This window comes from Siphateles boraxobius, unplaced genomic scaffold (assembly GCF_051911475.1).
Source record: "Siphateles boraxobius isolate OS27281-9 unplaced genomic scaffold, OSU_SipBor_1 41, whole genome shotgun sequence".
NCBI lineage: Eukaryota > Metazoa > Chordata > Actinopteri > Cypriniformes > Leuciscidae > Siphateles > Siphateles boraxobius.
The window spans coordinates 10431262-10449160 of NW_027509042.1; the positions used below are offsets into that span (position 1 = coordinate 10431262).

Here is a 17899-nt window from a genome sequence, read left to right on the forward strand (position 1 = left end):
TGAAATGTTTTACCTGCTCATTTGTTCCACTTTGTTGGGACACCATGACAACAAAAGTGTCACAAACTTGGGATAAACAAGAAAAAAAAGGAAAGTGTATTACTTTGTGTTAAGAGATGCCTGCACAACATAATACACTGGATCACATCATGCATGGCATCCTAATGTCTGCCTTCCATTCCCTCTATGATATTAATATATCCTTGATACTTTTGGAATCGCAATGGCAACTGAACAATGGACAATATTATTGATATCCTCTTCTCCTCTCCTCTCCTCTCCTCTCCTCTCCTCTCCTCTCCTCTCACTGCCCACATAAATAAATAAATATGGTTATACATTTCTTATCCTTGATTCATCGCACACTCACAAAGGCTTATTACCTTCACACAGTGTTGTAGTTTAACATGAATGTATGATTCTGGTGTTATCATTCACATTGCAGTCAAAGACAACGCTGGAAAATGAGGGAGATCTCACTGGCAGTTAGTGAGACCTGCTGTAGTAAAATGTTAAGCACAGGCACATACAATCACATAGACATGGATATAAAGACATGGTGGAGACAAACACTGACACGAAATCACTGTTCATCGTTTGAACAAAGAAGGGAAAAAACACCCTGAACACTCCACCCTTTCCAGTTCAAGCAGGAAATGCTGAGCATGATAAAGTAGGTTGAGTGTTTATCAAGGATTCTGTTTTATCTGAGCGTCAGTCCTTTTGATCATACATTAGCATGTGTTCAGTTTCCATTGCAAATGTTTTTACCAGTCCCTGTTGATATGTGTTGATGCATGATATCACATAGGTATATTTATTTAATGAATCAGCTCTGACTAGAGCATAATGAGCATTATATTTCATGACAGAAATGATACAACACAAAAACATTTAAGGAAAGGATATGAGGAAATAGCATCTGTTAAGTAAGAAGGAAGGTTGAATTTGTCATTTTATAAAAATGAAATAGTTTCTAAACATAGTTATTTGCAGCACGTTATGATATAACACAATAAGACATATGCAGGGTTTTTTCAAGTTTATTTAAAGCTTTATTTAATAAGAAAGGTAATTGTGCAGAAGCAATTTAAAATCAATTTGAATATATATAATTAATAAACATAAATATACAAACAAATAAACAATAAACAAACCCTGGAAATCAAAACACGTTGAAAAGGTCACTCAGGAGGACTGTTTCATCATCATCCTCAGACTCAAAATGATAACTCCATCCTTCATAAGCAGGTTGTTCACCCATAAAAAAGTCATCATCCATCCGGAGAGTATGAAGTAGCTTCTCTAGACTAAAATGCTGAAAACCCCTTTTACTATGAAACGCTTCTTTATTGATGAAGGGATTGGTGCCCATGTCCTTATTCTGATCTTTCTTGAACTTTCTCTCTCTGCCCTGATCAGGGTTAGTTAGATGGTCCATTTGATCATAGACTCGCCTCTTCTCTTTGTCAGAAAGCACCTCATAGGCTAAGGAAAAAAAATTGAACAAAATGATTAACAAAATACTTCATTTTGGTAGTGAATAAATGTATTTTAGGATGTACACTTGTGCACCCACACACACCCTGAGCAATGTGTGTGAAGATCTGCTGTGCATTCGGGCTTTGGCTCTTGTCAGGATGGTGTTTAAGGGCCAGCTTGTGAAATGCTTTCTTGATCTCCCTTGAAGATGCAGAGCGAGAAACTCCAAGAACTGAGTAATAGTCACTCACACAAATACAGGCACACACACATAACAGAAGCACCATGCATAAATGCTCTGCTGACGCCATCATTCACCTGAAGATCAAATGAGAATAATAAACAAACACATATACTGTTCAAACATATTTAATGTACCAGCAGAAAACAAACATATATAATGATATCTATCAAAGTGGCATCTGTTAATAAATTATGCCAAGTAATTGTTCCTCATAAGTAATGTAGCATTTATTTTCCATAAGTGCGATTGCGTTTAACTTTTTATTTTAATTTTAGATCAATCCACTCATCAAGGTATTCTAGCAGAGCAATCACAGGTGTAGTTCATCACATTAACTAGAACATGCTCCACTAAGTTTGAAAACCAGAAAGTCTCAAAAAGAGCTTATTTTAAAGCTTTTATTAGGTATCATTTAAAATGTAACAATTTTTGTATGTAGTTTTGCTAGTATTGGTATTGTGGTGCGTTTTTATCTTTGATGATAATAATGCACACACACACTCAAACACACAATTGCAATACAATGGAATCCACACTTTTCTAGTGTCCAAAACTCTTGGGTCCACTAAGGTTCCATACGAAAGAAATTCATACATTTCAGCAAACTTACCAAAGTAGGCCTATATTACTAATACACCCAGAACATTCCCTGAAAAAATAAACTTTTTGCATACACGATTAATAAACACAGAATTTCAATCAATGCTGACCCTGCGTTTCGAAACGTTCCTGCGCTCTTTTAGTGGTATTTCTTCGTGAACGAATTGTTTTTTATGGATCTTTTAGTGTGAACTATTTAAAAAGATTCGATTCATCAGGATGATTCAAAAGATTCACTATGCCACTAACATCCATTCACGTGAGGGCGCTGTGTTTTTGTTCGCATGTCTCTTCACTGCTTCTTGAGAGCGGATTGTAAACACAAGGCTATGGCTGCTGAGAGGGGCGGAGGCGACAACGACGTTAACGACGAAATGGGGAACCAACTACAGCTCCTGCCAGGTGCGTGTTGGTATTTGTGTCCTATTAAACACGGAGTTATATCAGAGTCGAAACCATGCCATCTTAATGTCCTCCTCAAAACTTGCAGGGAGATCTTTACAGACATTTCCATATCCGCAGCAGTCGCCGTGCATGAGAGCTGACAGGTTTTCTTACAAACTGAAAGTGTCTGCGTACACCTGTTATTTATTTGCCCCTTGTGTGCCAAAAGCTATTTTTGTAACACGTTTAGGAGCTGTAGCAAAATGGATGCAACAATATTTTGAAGTCAAGTGTTGTACGCATTTTGTTGTTTTATTGTGTTGTCAGCGAACAGTTGTTATAAATTGCATTATGTAAGATGAGATATATCTTATCTTATTTATGTAAGATAAGATAATATTGCTTGATATTTGCTGTTTGCTTAATAGTGACTTCATGTATGCCTGTTGTCCACAGATGACTGATTTTAATGTAGTAGTTGACAAAATGAAAGTATGAGTAATAAGTGAAAATGGAGTAAATAATAAGAGGAATTATATTCCACTTCTAATCTTTATATATTTTTTATGTATAGACAATGAAGAGGAAGAGGAGGATATCATGGAGACTGAGGATCGAGATGGTGAGGATGCAGAAAAGCCAAGTATTATAAACTTTGACACGAGTCTGCCAACTTCACACGCTGTGAGTGTCGTCATCAGTACTTTTAAACACTAATAAGATTAAAATCATTTTTAGGATATAGCTCTTTCACTCATTTGAATTCATTAGCATGCACGTTAATATTAAATAAGGCGTTTATGGATAGATTTTTGCTGTAAAAGAAATCTCAATTTATAGAAATAATGTAACTAAGTCATCAATAGTTTTTATTTTTATTTTGCATGTTCGTCTTCATTTGTGTGTGCATTGTGAAGTATCTGGGCTTAGACATGGAGGAGTTTCACGGCCGTACCCTGCATGATGAGGACAGTGTGCAGAATCTGCCGGTTCTTCCCCACGTCGCTCTCATTCTGATCCCAGGTCAGACGCTGCCCTTGCAGCTTTTTCGACCACAGGAGGTCAGCATGTTCCGCAACCTCATAAGCCAAGACCGCACGTTTGCCGTGCTTGCACAAAGGTATTAACAGACACAAGGTGTAGAATAATCCACATTAATGATCACGTACCTTTGATTCCTCTTCAAAGACATTGTTTAAGCAGGTTGCAGTAGAGGGTTTGCAGGTGTATTGATATTTCTTACATTTGTACATGTATGTCATAGTTTGACCAGGTTTCTATTTCTCTCAGTCCTGATGCGAATGGAGCAGAGATAAAGGCAGAGTTTGGGACGACGGCAGAGATCTATGCATTTCGTGAGGAACAGGAGTACGGCATCGAGACCGTGAAGATCAAAGCTATTGGACGGCAACGCTTCAGAGTGCATGAAATTCGTACACAAGCAGATGGGTATGGGTATTCACATGCTTTCTGTGGGTACAATGCTATTTTTCATGAATTCAGTTATGTAATGAAAATAAATATATTTTTAAAAATTATATATTTCGTAGGATTCGTCAGGCAAAAGTACAGATTTTACCGGAAAGGATTCTGCCAGACCCTTTATGTGCACTGCAATTCCTGCCCCGCTTGCATACATGCACTCCACAGACCAAATGCTCACAAACAACGCCACCGCTGGACCGGTGCACCCAGACTTATAGACAGGTAACTGACATACAGGTAAACGCACATCACTTTAGGAAACGTCAAAGGGGGTCACAGAATATATATAATTATTATAAATACAATTATTATTGCTGTTGTTGTAGTTGTTATTATATTAAAACATCTAACTATTATTATTAATGCACTAAAAATCTAACTTAATTAAAATGCTAAAAAATACTCAAGATCAAAACTGAAATATTTTCCCCCTCAATAACTAGTTTTTATTAAAGAACATTTAGTTCTTTAGTATATATATATATATATATATATAATTATAATTAATTGGACTAGTTATTCTACTTTATCATTGTTTTGCCATTACTTCTACACGTAGCTTAAATATGATGTCACTTTCCCTCTCACTTTCTTTCATAGAAGAAGCTCCATTGTGCTGGTATGACCTCATGGCCTCCCTGGGTGTATGACCTCTATGACTCTGTGAGTTTGATCTCTTATTATTCATTTGATTATATCATAAACAAAAGATTTTACACTATACATTATAAAGTCCTAAAGGTGCATTTTTTTCCACTTAAACCATTTTAGATCTTAGAAATAAGAGAAAACTTATTATTTACTTATTGTAAATATTATTTAACTTTTATTCTTATTATTTATTTAGACTGTAAATACATTGATCCGTTTCTAAAAGGTACAATCTCAGCAAACTATCATTATCATTTAGATAATATTGACAACATTTTAGCACTGATGGTTATGTATGTGTTTCTCTCTAGAAAACTCTCATGAGCAGAGTAAAGAAACAACTCCATGAATGGGATGAAAACCTCAACGACGAGTCCCTGCCTACAAATCCCACAGGTACACACTGGAGCACATAGACACTTTCAGGCTCACACACACAGTCAAGTAGTTAAAAATTCTCTCTCTCTCTCTCTGCAGATTTCTCATACAGGGTGGCCGCATGTCTACCAATAGATGATGCTCTACGACTTCAGCTACTGAAGATTGGCAGTGCCATTCAGAGACTGCGCTGTGAGTTGGACATCATGGACAGGGTGTGTATGTGTATAGTTGCCTTTGTCTATTAATCTTCATATATGTCTTTCTATTTGTCTAGGAGCTTGTTTTATGCATTGTAAAATGCAGGAAAAGATCATGTTCATTTTTTTTCTCTCTTTACAGTGCACCTCTCTCTGCTGTAAACAGTGTCAGCATACAGAGATAACCAGCAAGAATGAGATCTTCAGGTCAGACAATGACTTTTTGTTTTAAATACTGAGAACTGAATTTGACAATGTAGTTATATATAATATATTGTTTGGCAATTGAGGAGAATTAAAGGGACAGATTACTTTCACCAAAAGGCACCAAAGCCCGTCAAGCACCAATAAAAAAAAAAATAAAGCATCCTAAAAGTTCCATGAAAGTGGTCGTATGAATGATTCATCCATGCATATTTCATTTCAAAAAAACATTTAGACATTTCCATTGTCAGAACGTGATCTTCTGGTGAAACAACTGACTTCTCTCGGGTGACGTAATTTAGTCTACTTAAAGTTCCGGTGAACTGGAAGTTGCAACCGACTTTACTTCTGTGTTGTGACGTATTTCCTAGTGAAACTGAATATTGAATAGAGGGCGGGGTTTCACTTTAGCGCACCTCCTCTCCATCCCTCGCTCATAGCAGACCGGCAGTTGGAGGGGAATGGTTAAGGATAATCAATCAAAGCCATCAAACTGATGTCATCATAGAAGCAACGCCATTCCAGATCGGAAGCAAATTTTTAATGGAAATTATTATTTTTGTATTATTATTGACAAACAAATTATTTTCTGTCTATTAACTTCCATGGATTAAACATTCACCATAAGACTAACAAAGTAAATAAGGTCAGTTTTTATTTCACGATGACTTTGTTTGAACCCTGCACCTTTCTTACAATCGACTGCAAGCTCGCAGTCAGATCTGCCTCCATCAAATCTACAACTGATGGATAGAACCAAGTCCCCTCCCTCCATTTTTTTTATTCGAATGCACAGTACACGGAAGAAACAATGTGTCGCTCCTTCTGTTTTATTGCAACTTTAATATTCAAAGTCCTCTGAAGCCACATGATAGTTTTTAGTTAAGGAAAAGATCAAAGTTTACTTGTAAAGTCGTTATTTCTCTGTTGAACTTTTCAATGTCTTGAGGCTTATCAAATGATGACAGACTTTACATTTTTGGGTGATCTTCTCCTTTAAGATGGAAATGAATACAGTTACAAATGCAACACTCCTCTTTCTTTAGTCTGTCTCTGTATGGGCCAATGGCAGCATATGTGAATCCACATGGTTATGTTCATGAGACACTTACGGTCTACAAGGCCAACAACCTCAACTTGATTGGACGGCCTTCCACACTGCATAGTTGGTTTCCAGGGTGAGATTTAATGCTTTTGTATGTTCAATAATGTGTTTTTGATCACTTGAATTTTGATTTTTATATCTAAGTATCCATCCAAATGATTAGCCAATGTCACATGAAATTTGATCCATTTCTTTTCTTAGGTATGCGTGGACAATTGCTCAGTGCAGAAACTGCAGCTCTCATATGGGCTGGAAGTTCTCAGCAGTAAAAAAGGATCTGAGTCCACCTCGGTTCTGGGGTTTGACTCGTTCTGCCCTGTTACCGACAATCCCACAAGGCGAGGAGGGTGTCAAGGGGTCACGCTTGCTGTGCCTGTGATGTGATCTGACGATTACTTGTGACCTTTAACCCAACAGCTCACAAGCATATGCTCCCCGAGTGGTCTCCTCTATCACCCCAAAAACATGAGACTCCAAACCACACCTAGAGAGAGAGAGAAAGTGTGTTTGTGAGTTTATATGTGTAGATGTGTGCATGAACAGGGAGAGGAAAGAAAAAGGGGACAGTGATGCATAAGATACAGAAGTAGAAAGAACAACAGAATTTAAGTTGTTGCCTTCACACACCTTGTGCTGTGTAAATTAGAGGCTGATACGTGCAATATCATACCAGATGAGCTCTTTAAGATTACAGTCTGTTGTAATGCACTTAATTAACGGTCTAAGCAGTCTTTTCTTCATCATTACTGACTAGACAGTTATTGATGCTTTTTAAGCAAGATCTTGTTTGGATGTTCATGAAATAAGTACCGTGTTAAAATAGGGATAAATCTCTAACTCCATCTCATTTAGTCTGACAAAAAGTCTTTCATGCCCACATTTATTGACATAATCAATCATCATGTAGAATACCTCAATCTATGAATAGTTCTTGAACATCTAAGCTTCTTCAAAACAAGATCTAAACTGCTTAAAATTAAATAATTATCCACATGCTGTCTCATGTGCTTGCTTCGGGTACTTGGCACACAACACCTGGCTAAAAGTGGCAGATTGTGAAGAATAAAGGAAATATCAGGGAGTTGCCCTTTATGTTATTCTCAAAAACTATTTTGTATTGCTCAGTTTCTCTGTTTTGCTTTTTCCTTTGTCATTTGATTTTTTTGGAGACCATTTAATTAAATGATGGTTTGATGTATATTTTGAGTTGAGAGCCCAAAACAGATGTTTGTATCCAGAATGGAAGTCGCATGTGACAAACTAGTCTCCACCGAGAACGTCCTAAAAATATAAAGATTCTGTTCACATGTTTATTAAATGGAGTGCAAAATACACTTTATACAGACAATCGGCACACACGTGTATATTCTCCACCAGTTACATACAAAAACACTGACTTGCATATCTGTAATGTTCCAGACATAAAATACTGTTCAGTACGAATAAATTCTCACCAATAAACCGCTTCTGAAAAGTCACAGTGTGTTTCATCTTTAAGGACACTTTGGTAACACTACAATTTGTAGAAACATTTATAGTATGGCATTCCAAACAGAACCTTAGTTTGATCACAGTCTAAACACATTTGTACACAAAATCCAAAATTAGAAAATAATTATATTATGTTGAAAATATTATTTTCAGCATTCTGCTGAAATAGCCTGCTTGACATGTAGGTCATGTGACAGCAGTGAATTATACTACTGTTTGAAATATCTGTTGCATAATGCCTATTATTTCTTATGCTACTTTTTAAAAGAGAAGGAAGTATATACCGTAATAATTCATTCATTTCGAGCACAGTTACAGGTATACTTCATGCGTCATGTTTTCAATTCATTTCCAAACCACTAGAGGGAGGTGTTGGTATGCTGTCGCGCGCTTTCTTCTTCACTGGCTCTCACGTTATTACGCAACAACAACAACAAACGTCAAGCAGTACAGATGGATGTCTGATAGTCACGTACGCGTTCTCTTCTTTCCGTTCGTGTTCTCTTTAAAACAGATCCCAGATGGTCCGAGCCGATCAAGTGAACTTTATCGTATCTATTTTTTGTATTTTTCTGTTTGCTTAGCCTTTAAGAGGGAACTAGCGCTTTAGGTGTAACTTTACTCCGTAGTAGCGAAGCTGTTATTTGTAGATTTGTGTTGGTCCTGTCCTGTCCTGTCGATGCCTCAGGAATCTCAGGAGGGGCAGCAATCGCTGCCGCTGGTCCGATCTTTGGTCAGCCGGATACCGGCCTACGTGTTGTTCTGTAACAACAGCCCGCGCGTCGTGAAGCCCGTCTGGATCAACTTCCGAGGGGAGCCGCAGCCATACGTAGATATACAGCCGTACACCGGTCGAAGAATGACAACTTATGTGGGTTCGTCAAATTATCGTTGAATTACGTTCAATATAAATTGGTAAAATTACAGTAGAGGCGGTCAGCTCGTTCAGGGTTATTTTAATCCTGTTACACCTTAAGAAGTATTTTTTATGCCATTCAATGCACAAAATAGCTAAACACCAATTGTTTTGCACCAGGCAAACCAAAGTGTTCAGCCTTTGAGTTGATTATCTAGTCTAAGAAGAAACTGCTTGAAAAATTAACTTTGACCCCAAATGTAAGTGATTCGAAACCATTGACATCTTGTTTAGACTTTTTGCAAGCGGTGTTCACTGCAGGAGAGGCTGCTCACTGCAGAGCCAATGGGTGGAGCTTGACGTCCAGCTCCCCCTTTCTGGACGTAAAGGGACCCTACCCTATCCCTAAACCCAGAGGTGGAGCTTGGGGAAGGTCAAACTCCATCCATTATGTCCAGAGACATTGTCCACACAATGTACATTATGCCCCCCCTCTTTGGATGTAATTTGGCCATAATGGGTGGAGATAGGTTCAACCAAACCCATCTTTAACCATAGGCTTGTTCGACTTGAACCGCCGCTGCACAGACCGATCGGTTGATGACATCAAAGTACCGCGAGAGCTATTCAAAAGCATAAGGAGCCGTCTGCTCTCTAATCGCTCTCGCGGTACTTTGATGTCATCAACCGATCGGTCTGTGCAGCGCCGGTTCAAGTCGAACAAGCCTCATGACTCTATCCCTCCACCCATTAGATTAACGAGGGGGAGCTTAATGTCATTTGGCTCTGCAGTGAGCACCATTTGCATTGCAGAGCCAAATGGGTGAAGCTTGACCTAGTCCAGCTCCACCTCTGTGGGTCTAAGGGGTGGAGCAGAACTTAATTAGGCTTGGGCATAGGGTAGGTTTAGGGTTAGGGTGTGATTGGACCTTCTAGCTCCACGAGCAGCCTCTTGTTTTTTGACTTCTTCATGGCAATAAAATTAATAATTTCAAAGATGCCTTAAAGGGTTAAGTAGTGCAATAATCTGTTTGAATGAAATTTTCTTATACTGCATTTCTGTTTACGTCAGGACATCCATGGATGTTTCGGGATGCAGAGACTGACGATTCAATGGTAGTCAATAGTAAAGAGATGTACTTGCCGGCCTCCGTTGAAAATGGACAAGTCTCAATTGCGCACATCACATTGCCTGGTAAATATATTTCACTGGCTTTTGCTTAAGTATTCAGGCTAAAAAACAATTCACTCCTTTTATAAATTAGAAATCTTATACTAATATTGAGTAACTGAGATAACTGTATTCCTAGGCATGGCATAAATAACAACACTTGACATTATTTTCAGTGTAAAAGAAAAATCTTTCAAAGAAAATCTGGAAACACACACACACACACACACACACACACACACACACACACACACACACACACACACACACACACACACACACACACACACACACAATTATAGGATCATTAATCAGACTGTGAATCTAAAACCTTTGTGATTCTAAAATTGACTTTGCACTTAATATTTGTTTACCAGTGTTGACCTTGCGAGATCGCTGTCTGCAAGTTGTGAGGCGGTTGGTGCGCAGAGAAGATATCTGTCGGCTGGAGATCGCCCGCTGCCTACAAGATGACCTTGCTCAGAGACCCAACATCCACGCCGATCTACGACGCATTAGCCAGCGAGTGGAACAGAAGTTACTGGAGAACAGAGAACAGCAAAACAGATGAAAACATGAGCATTAACTTAGGGCTTTAACAAGGACATATTTACTGAGCAGATCTGTGCACCAGCACCATATACAATGGACAATGTAGTCTGACTGTAAAATACAAACCTGAGATCAGGCGGAATATTTTCTTAAGCAAATGGATGCTTTAAACATGTATCAAGCAATGCATTTAGGTCATTTCCTTTACTTTAATGAGTGGTACTGAATTGAGAGCCCACAGAAAGAACTTTATAAAATGCAGATTTTGTGTGATTGTCTGTGTAGTAGACCTTGCAATCTCGGTATACTGTTGCTCTGTTACTAATAACTTTATACTTGGAAAAATGTTCTTTGTAAATAAAAAATTAAATATTTGTAATTATATCTAACTTTCTAATCTGATTCTAATTCTAATCTAGACTCTTGCATCAAGCCAGCATTCATTATCTATCTACATATATACTGTGAAAATGTACATACAGTACTTAACAAATTGATTAGACCACCTGTTAAAATAAAGGGAAAACACAAATAGTTTAGGAATCTGCCCAAAAGTTGTTTAAAACTTTTCTTTCTTTTTTGTCATTAGGCAAATAGCAAACTGAAACAGCTAAATAGTCTTTATTCACACATAATAACAAAAAACATAATATTTTATATGGTATCCTTTGGCTTTGATAGCAGCTTACATTCTTGCTGGCATTGTTTTTATGTGCAGTACTTTTCCACAGTGTCTGTTATTGACTCCCAAATATTTTCTATTAGTTCCCAAAGAGTTGCTTTTGATGAAACTTTTGTGCGATCTATCTTTGAATCCACTAAATCCAAAATTTGTTCAATAGCAGACTTTTGACTTGGCCAACTTTGACTTAAGAGTTTACACATACTGGTGGATTAACCATTACAGAAGCATATAAAGAAATAATTATTTCGGTAATGACCAATATTATTACATTTCTCTAAAAGTGGTTTTGCTTGGTTTTAAACATCTACTTCAAACCCATCTTAAATTACAATGCATTTTCTGATGCATCTTTCGAACTAAAATGATAAAATTGTCCTTTTGCTATAGTTGTAAAACAAGTGAGCACAAATTAAGCATAAGCATTAAGGTGGGTGTTAATTATTTAACAATAGTAGATTTTAACCAACATTGTGAACTGTTCTCAGGTCAAGGATTTTGTTTTATAGAGTATAACTGTCAGGTTGGAGCAAGTTGTCACGTTTTAAATGCTACAATAAGTTTATACAATTTATTAATTACAATATTTGTTGGACAAAACAATGGTTTGATGTTTCTGTATATTTATATGAACTGTTTGTGTTTTCTCGCTTTTGAACTGATTTTTTAAAAATATATTTAGCTAAAAAGCACTTTAATAACTTACCCCAACGTTCAACGTCTTTTTTTTTCTTTTTCTTTTTTTAAACCTTTTGTCCTGTATTCGCCTTACAGAAAATTGCTTTTCAGAAATAAACCCACCATGGGATATACTACCTCTAAAGTTTCTATACAAATATAAATGATATTGCATTTAATCTTAATTCTGTAGGTCAAATTAAATGGTCATTTTTATATTCCTTCAAAGTCTACACACATGCTTGAAATGGAGGAATGTGCACACTCCATACTTTGTACGTCTCAAACTAAGCGTTCACCATCTATGCTATCCAGTACGGTGAGGACCGTTGACAGCGGTGAGCAGTGAACGCATCGCTAATTACTTACCCACGTGATCCACCTGAACTTTCATCCGCTTAGGCCATAAGGTTTGTGATAACGTTATTAACTTTGCTGTTGCTTTAATAGAATCGGGTTTAATCAAGACTATTACACACTTTCAGACTGTTTTCCGTTCTTGTGATCGCCGTTATGTCCACTGACGCTTGGGGTAACGTTAACCGTTTTAGGTCAGGCATGAGGTTTCTGCTAATTAACGTTGCTAGCATCTGTTGTTAACTAATAGCTTTTGAAATAAACATGTTAACGCGATTTACAGTGTACACAGGTTTTTGCTTTTAGTTAATAATGTATATAAATAAATACATAGTATAAAAGAGCCGTCGATGTGTTTCTAACCTTTTAGCTAACCTACATAAAATGCCTGTCTGCTGACCTTTCTGTTTTTAAAGATACGTGTAAATATTGAAATAAAATGATATATTAATTCATTAATTAATGAAGGGAGTAAATATAACTCCCTTTTACTTCAAGTGAGTTCAAATGTTCTTATAACTGCATCTGGCTCCACTTTGAATTTACAGTGTTTTGAATAGTTTTCAGGTTTTCAAAGAACCTGGAAGTGAATCCATCTCAAAATTGGCTTAGAAACAGCTGCATCTGTTTGTGGTTCTGATTTTTGACCCATTTATACATTTTCTTGCTTTCTCAAGATCCTAGTACGATGAACCGCAAAAGGGAAAAGGTGAAATTGACATGGCTGAATAAGGTGCTGAACTCCCCCAGAAAGCTCATGAAGAACAGTGTGGGTGTGGCACAGCCCACATGCTGGGATGGAGATGGTCAGGATAGCGGTATGAGCGAGCCTGTCTCTCCTGGCCTGAACACATCTACTGGGTCAGCTGGACTGGGCGACGTGGAAAACATGCATCTTACCACTCCAAAGCACTCTTCACGAAGTGCATCTAAATCACGCTTAAAATTGACTGGACCCCACCGAGCACTCCGGAAAAAAAACAGTCCTGGCGAGGTGTGTAACAATAAAGATCTTTTTTTCAGTTTCCCCAGTCAATATATATATCCATTAATTTGAGTTTTTTTGTATGGCATTTAGGACACTGTTACAGGGCAACAATGCTCTGTTGAGCCTTCACCTCCCTCTGCTGGGAAAAAACACAGGAGTCCAGAGGATGGACGGAAAGTCATTTACCTCAAGGCGCTGAATGATGCAGTGGGGAATGCAGACAAAAAGTCATCATTTGGTGGGCCTAAAAGTCTATTTGCGAAGAAAACCCCAGACAAACCTGTGAAGGCAGAGGAGGAGGAAAACTGCTCTGACCTTGATTGCTGCTCATTCAGTGAGAAGAATGAACCACTTTCTCTGTTCACGACTAAGGATGATGGACCTCCCCCACTTGAGATCATTGACACAGAAGATGAAGGGGAAGAAATAAAGCTGGACACCAGGGTAATGGATGATACTACTTTTATTTATTTTTTTGGAAATAAATGAATTCTTATGTTCAGCGAGAATTGATCAAGTGCCGGTAAACACTTTTACATTGTTGCAAAAAAACAAAATACATTAAATAATGACATTCTTTGGCATTTCTATTCATCAAAGAATCCTGAAAAAAAATGTATCATGGTTTCATCAAGAAAAGTGAATATTATTGAGTATTCAAATCAGCATATTAGATTGATTTCTGAAGAATCATATGACAATAAAGACTGTTTATAGAAGTCATGATGCTCAAAATTCAGCTTTGCATCACAGGAATTATTACTTTTTTTAAAAACAAAATATAGCAAAACAGCCATTTTAAGTTGTAATAATATTTCCCAATATTACTGTTTTTACTGTATTAATAAAATAAATGCTACCCTGTTGAGCAGGAGAGACTTTACAAACATAAAAAAAAATCTTTTATATATATATATATATATATATATATATATATATATATATATAATCCTATTTAAAGGATGTTTATTCTGCACTATTTTAAATGTCTTTTAAAAGAATTGAAACTGACTTTGTCTCTATGCACAGAGTGTGATCCTAAAGCGGCCAGAATCGCCGGATTGGTCGGATGTTGAGGACCCGGAGCAGGTTGAAGTTTTCTCGCAGGATGAGTCCTTTGAGCCAAAGGGTCAACAAACAAAGCTTAAAAGGGATTGTGAGCTTGTGGACTTCAGGGACACTCCTCCACCATTAGAACACAACCCTTACTCCTCATCACCTGCAGTTTTAAAGTCTTCAACATTCTCACAAGCCCACAAGAGATTCACAAGAGATTCTGAAGAATCTCAAGGGGCTGACACTACCCCAACCATCCCAGCCAGGGATGTGGAGTTGTGGTCAGAGCGTCCTCCTCAAACTACAGCCTCTGACCTCGCAACCCCCGAGAACTATTCGTGCTGTATGTCAGTTAGGCGGTCCCTCAAATTACAGCAGTCCATCATCAGCAGCTCTACACTGGCCGATCCTTTTCCCGGGCTCAGAAGCATCACCTACGCCCCCTTCACACCTGAAAGCTGGGATTGCTTTCCTCATACTACACGCAGGACTTCAGATTCAAATCACGCATCCTCACGGATGCTTCTTGCTGCTGAAAGTGACACCCGCAGGATGTCTGTTGGCTCGGAGCCTCTTTGGTTGTCCGATTTGACCAACTCAAATGCAGATTCTGCAGGATTTATTGACACGCACTGTCACCTTGACATGCTCTATGGGAAGTTGGGTTTCCAGGGAAGCTTTCAAAGGTTTCAGCGCAAGTATGCAAGTAGTTTCCCTTTGGAGTTCAGGGGCTGCATCGCAGATTTCTGCAACCCACGAATCACAGAGAAAGAGGCCATCTGGGAGGGGCTACTGGCAGAGGATAAAGTGTGGGGTGCATTTGGTTGCCACCCACATTTTGCCAAAGAGTATAACCACACTCATGAGCAAAGCATCATGCGTGCTATGCGTCACCCTAAGGCCATAGCGTTTGGAGAGATCGGTTTGGATTACTCGCACAAGAATTCCACAGACTCAAGGAAACAGAAAGAGGTATGGCAGACTGGATGATTACTTCCAAATTAATTAAACATGTACTTGAGAGAGTCAAAAGAACATTATTTATTTTGATTTTTCCTGTCAAGGTGTTTGAACGGCAGTTGCAGTTGGCAATCGCTCTCAGGAAGCCTCTAGTCATACATTGCCGTGATGCAGATGATGATTTGCTGAAAATTATGAAGAAGTGTGTCCCCCGGGATTACAAAATACACAGGTCAGTTCTCATAAACCAAACACTCTGGACAGTTTTTATGTTCATTCTTAGAAATAACTAAAATAAAAACTCATGGCTCATATTTCGCTCTAACATTAAACTAAAGTAATAAGTTGCATTTGTAATTAAACAATGAAGCATGTTTTAAGGAGCATTAATATTTATTTTATGTATTTAGTATTACAATATTTACGTTTTTTTCTGTTTTTAAATCATTCTGTCCATTCAGGATCATTTTATAAATATTTTTCTTTCATATATAATCTTTTATATATTTTCTGCTTTTTCTTTTATATTATTAATTATTTAGATAAGTTTATAAAATAGAATGTCTTATTTATTTTAAGTGAAATTACATTTTATTGTGAGATTCACTCTACTGCACAAAATGCCTTTACTAATACTAGTTAGTCAGTGTTGCCAATTTAGCGCAATTTTTACAAAGAAAAACTGATTAGCAACAAATCTAGCAAATTATTTATTTTGTTTTATTTTTGACTGCTGGTTAACATTTAGTTGCTTTCCATTGATCGAAAGTATGTAAATGAGAACGGCTTTATTGGACATTCAGCTATAGATATATAGACATATATGCCTCATTAGCGGCTGTTTCTATGGGCCGCTACGTAAGCCATCCGTCATATTGGAACGGTCAAAACACAGGTCCGTGAACACTTGAGAGCAACTTGACTGACCATCTGCAAATGTACTTAGACGTATGGATGTCTAAATCTGCAATAGACTTCAGCAGATCATTTTGCTAAACTAACGACACAAGAAGACGAAGGCATCAGCTAACATCACATTAAAAGTATAAAAACCTGTAATTTTGAGTTAATACATATAAAAACACAAACCAAAGTTCTTATTTCGCAACATGCTGACTGTTCCAAGATGGCGGGTGCGCACCGACATGCCTGGAGGGGTCGAATGTTGCATCTACATACACATCTATGCATTCGGCTGTATATTATATAAAAATTCAGTATGTGAGCATGGATTAGGAGAGAAAGCACAGTACGTCGTTAATGACTCTTTGAGCAGGATTTTGCTACTTTCCATTGAAAATAGTTGGCAGCTTAGTTTATAGTCTACTAACCTGTGTTCATATGTTTGTTAGACACTGTTTCACCAACAACTACTCTGTGATTGAGCCGTTTCTAAGTGAATTCCCTAACCTGTGTGTGGGTTTCACTGGACTGGTGACGTACCAACGCGCTATAGAGGTTCGAGACGCTGTGAAAAAAATCCCACTCGACAGAATCCTACTGGAGACCGATGCACCATATTTCTTACCCAGACAGGTATCAGTGCTAGTTACTAAGCACGCATTGTTTGATTCCACTAACACATACGTGCATGACTTGTCTAATTTGTCATTCTTTAAAATACACATACATTCACCTCCCTTCCTCTTTCTGTAGGTGCCCAAGTCCGTATGCAGGTTTGCTCACCCTGGTATGGGCATACACACGCTGCGTGAGATTACTGTGCTGAAAGGAGAGCTGCTAACCACAGTACTGCAAACAGTACGGCAGAACACTAGACACATATACGGACTGTGATTGGAAACGGTGTGTTAAACTACTTATTTTATCAACTAAAGTCCTTCAAAATCTTAGTCCTGCTAGCAGTTTAGTCTTGCATCTTTGGCCTTTTCTTCTTTTTTTTTTTTAAACCTTTTTCTTTTGTTTTCATAATGTCTTCAAGAATTGATATTCCAATGTACTATAGTGTGTATGAGAATTGCAACTTAAGTTTCTTACCCTGTTACAGGGAATTTCACATCTGTTAAAACCGTTAGCAATGATACATTTTAATATCTTTTCAGTTTTGTGTTTTAAAATGGTTCTGTTCTCAGGTTTCTTTGGCCGTGTGTTTGCATACATGCTTACAAGTTATGTATGCTTTTGTGACATAAGTAACATAAAATGCCATCTTGTGTCTTCCCTTATATAAGAAACCAGTAATTTTCACATGAACGTTTATGTAAAAAGAAAATGTGAAACAGATTGTGGTTGGTTTTATATAAATGTAACTTTTGTTTAAATAAATGTATATGTAACATGAATGGCTTTATGAAATTAATCTTTTGAGAAAGACAAGGCAGCTTTTCCTTTTGTGACTCCATTAACCTTTAGTT

At 37.6% G+C, this 17899-nt stretch overlaps 4 protein-coding genes across 8 annotated transcripts; 3 read left to right on the forward strand and 1 right to left on the reverse strand.

The window, feature by feature from the left end:
• Nucleotides 1–1029: 1029 nt before the first annotated feature.
• LOC143706400 (uncharacterized) lies at nt 1030–2422 on the reverse strand. Its single transcript, XM_077198267.1, has 3 exons — nt 2337–2422; nt 1586–1800; nt 1030–1488 (listed from the first exon to the last, which is right to left on the reverse strand). The coding sequence occupies exons 2-3, from the start codon at nt 1794–1796 to the stop codon at nt 1166–1168; spliced, it is 534 nt and encodes a 177-aa protein (XP_077054382.1). The 5' UTR covers nt 1797–1800; nt 2337–2422; the 3' UTR covers nt 1030–1165.
• A 180-nt stretch (nt 2423–2602) lies between these two features.
• On the forward strand, nt 2603–8211 carry crbn (cereblon). 2 transcript variants are annotated; one of them, XM_077198265.1, is made up of 11 exons: nt 2603–2728; nt 3285–3394; nt 3628–3830; nt 4001–4159; nt 4261–4417; nt 4796–4858; nt 5158–5242; nt 5324–5439; nt 5567–5631; nt 6675–6806; nt 6935–8211. In XM_077198265.1, the coding sequence occupies exons 1-11, from the start codon at nt 2611–2613 to the stop codon at nt 7110–7112; spliced, it is 1386 nt and encodes a 461-aa protein (XP_077054380.1). In that variant the 5' UTR covers nt 2603–2610; the 3' UTR covers nt 7113–8211. The 2 variants fall into 2 exon arrangements, with proteins under 2 accessions (XP_077054380.1, XP_077054381.1); XM_077198266.1 differs by having other exon boundaries at nt 4799–4858.
• A 419-nt stretch (nt 8212–8630) lies between these two features.
• On the forward strand, nt 8631–11187 carry vhl (von Hippel-Lindau tumor suppressor). The gene is made up of 3 exons (XM_077198273.1): nt 8631–9099; nt 10153–10275; nt 10629–11187. The coding sequence occupies exons 1-3, from the start codon at nt 8904–8906 to the stop codon at nt 10820–10822; spliced, it is 513 nt and encodes a 170-aa protein (XP_077054388.1). The 5' UTR covers nt 8631–8903; the 3' UTR covers nt 10823–11187.
• A 1026-nt stretch (nt 11188–12213) lies between these two features.
• tatdn2 (TatD DNase domain containing 2) lies at nt 12214–17773 on the forward strand. Of its 4 annotated transcripts, none has more exons than XM_077198270.1 (7): nt 12214–12573; nt 13198–13514; nt 13599–13952; nt 14538–15536; nt 15629–15756; nt 16877–17060; nt 17181–17773. In XM_077198270.1, exons 2-7 carry the CDS (start codon nt 13209–13211, stop codon nt 17319–17321), a joined length of 2112 nt encoding a protein of 703 aa, XP_077054385.1. In that variant the 5' UTR covers nt 12214–12573; nt 13198–13208; the 3' UTR covers nt 17322–17773. The 4 variants fall into 4 exon arrangements, with proteins under 4 accessions (XP_077054385.1, XP_077054384.1, XP_077054383.1 ...); XM_077198269.1 differs by lacking the exon at nt 12214–12573 and adding an exon at nt 12621–12689 and having other exon boundaries at nt 13179–13514; XM_077198268.1 differs by lacking the exon at nt 12214–12573 and adding an exon at nt 12639–12695.
• The last annotated feature ends 126 nt before the right edge of the window (nt 17774–17899 follow it).

Bases quoted from the DNA above. Each gene is read 5' to 3' on its own strand.
- crbn (XM_077198265.1), top strand. From the start codon at position 2,611: ATGTCTCTTCACTGCTTCTTGAGAGCGGATTGTAAACACAAGGCTATG. The intron at 3,831-4,000 runs GTATTAACAGAC...TATTTCTCTCAG, and splicing joins TTTGCCGTGCTTGCACAAAG to TCCTGATGCGAATGGAGCAG. The intron at 5,243-5,323 runs GTACACACTGGA...CTCTCTCTGCAG, and splicing joins CCTGCCTACAAATCCCACAG to ATTTCTCATACAGGGTGGCC.
- vhl (XM_077198273.1), top strand. From the start codon at position 8,904: ATGCCTCAGGAATCTCAGGAGGGGCAGCAATCGCTGCCGCTGGTCCGA. The intron at 9,100-10,152 runs GTTCGTCAAATT...TGTTTACGTCAG, and splicing joins AAGAATGACAACTTATGTGG to GACATCCATGGATGTTTCGG. The intron at 10,276-10,628 runs GTAAATATATTT...TTTGTTTACCAG, and splicing joins TGCGCACATCACATTGCCTG to TGTTGACCTTGCGAGATCGC.
- LOC143706400 (XM_077198267.1), bottom strand. From the start codon at position 1,796: ATGATGGCGTCAGCAGAGCATTTATGCATGGTGCTTCTGTTATGTGTG. The intron at 1,489-1,585 runs GTGTGTGTGGGT...TTTTTTCCTTAG, and splicing joins CTTCACACACATTGCTCAGG to CCTATGAGGTGCTTTCTGAC.
- tatdn2 (XM_077198268.1), top strand. The intron at 13,953-14,537 runs GTAATGGATGAT...CTCTATGCACAG, and splicing joins AAATAAAGCTGGACACCAGG to AGTGTGATCCTAAAGCGGCC. The intron at 15,537-15,628 runs GTATGGCAGACT...TTTCCTGTCAAG, and splicing joins ACTCAAGGAAACAGAAAGAG to GTGTTTGAACGGCAGTTGCA.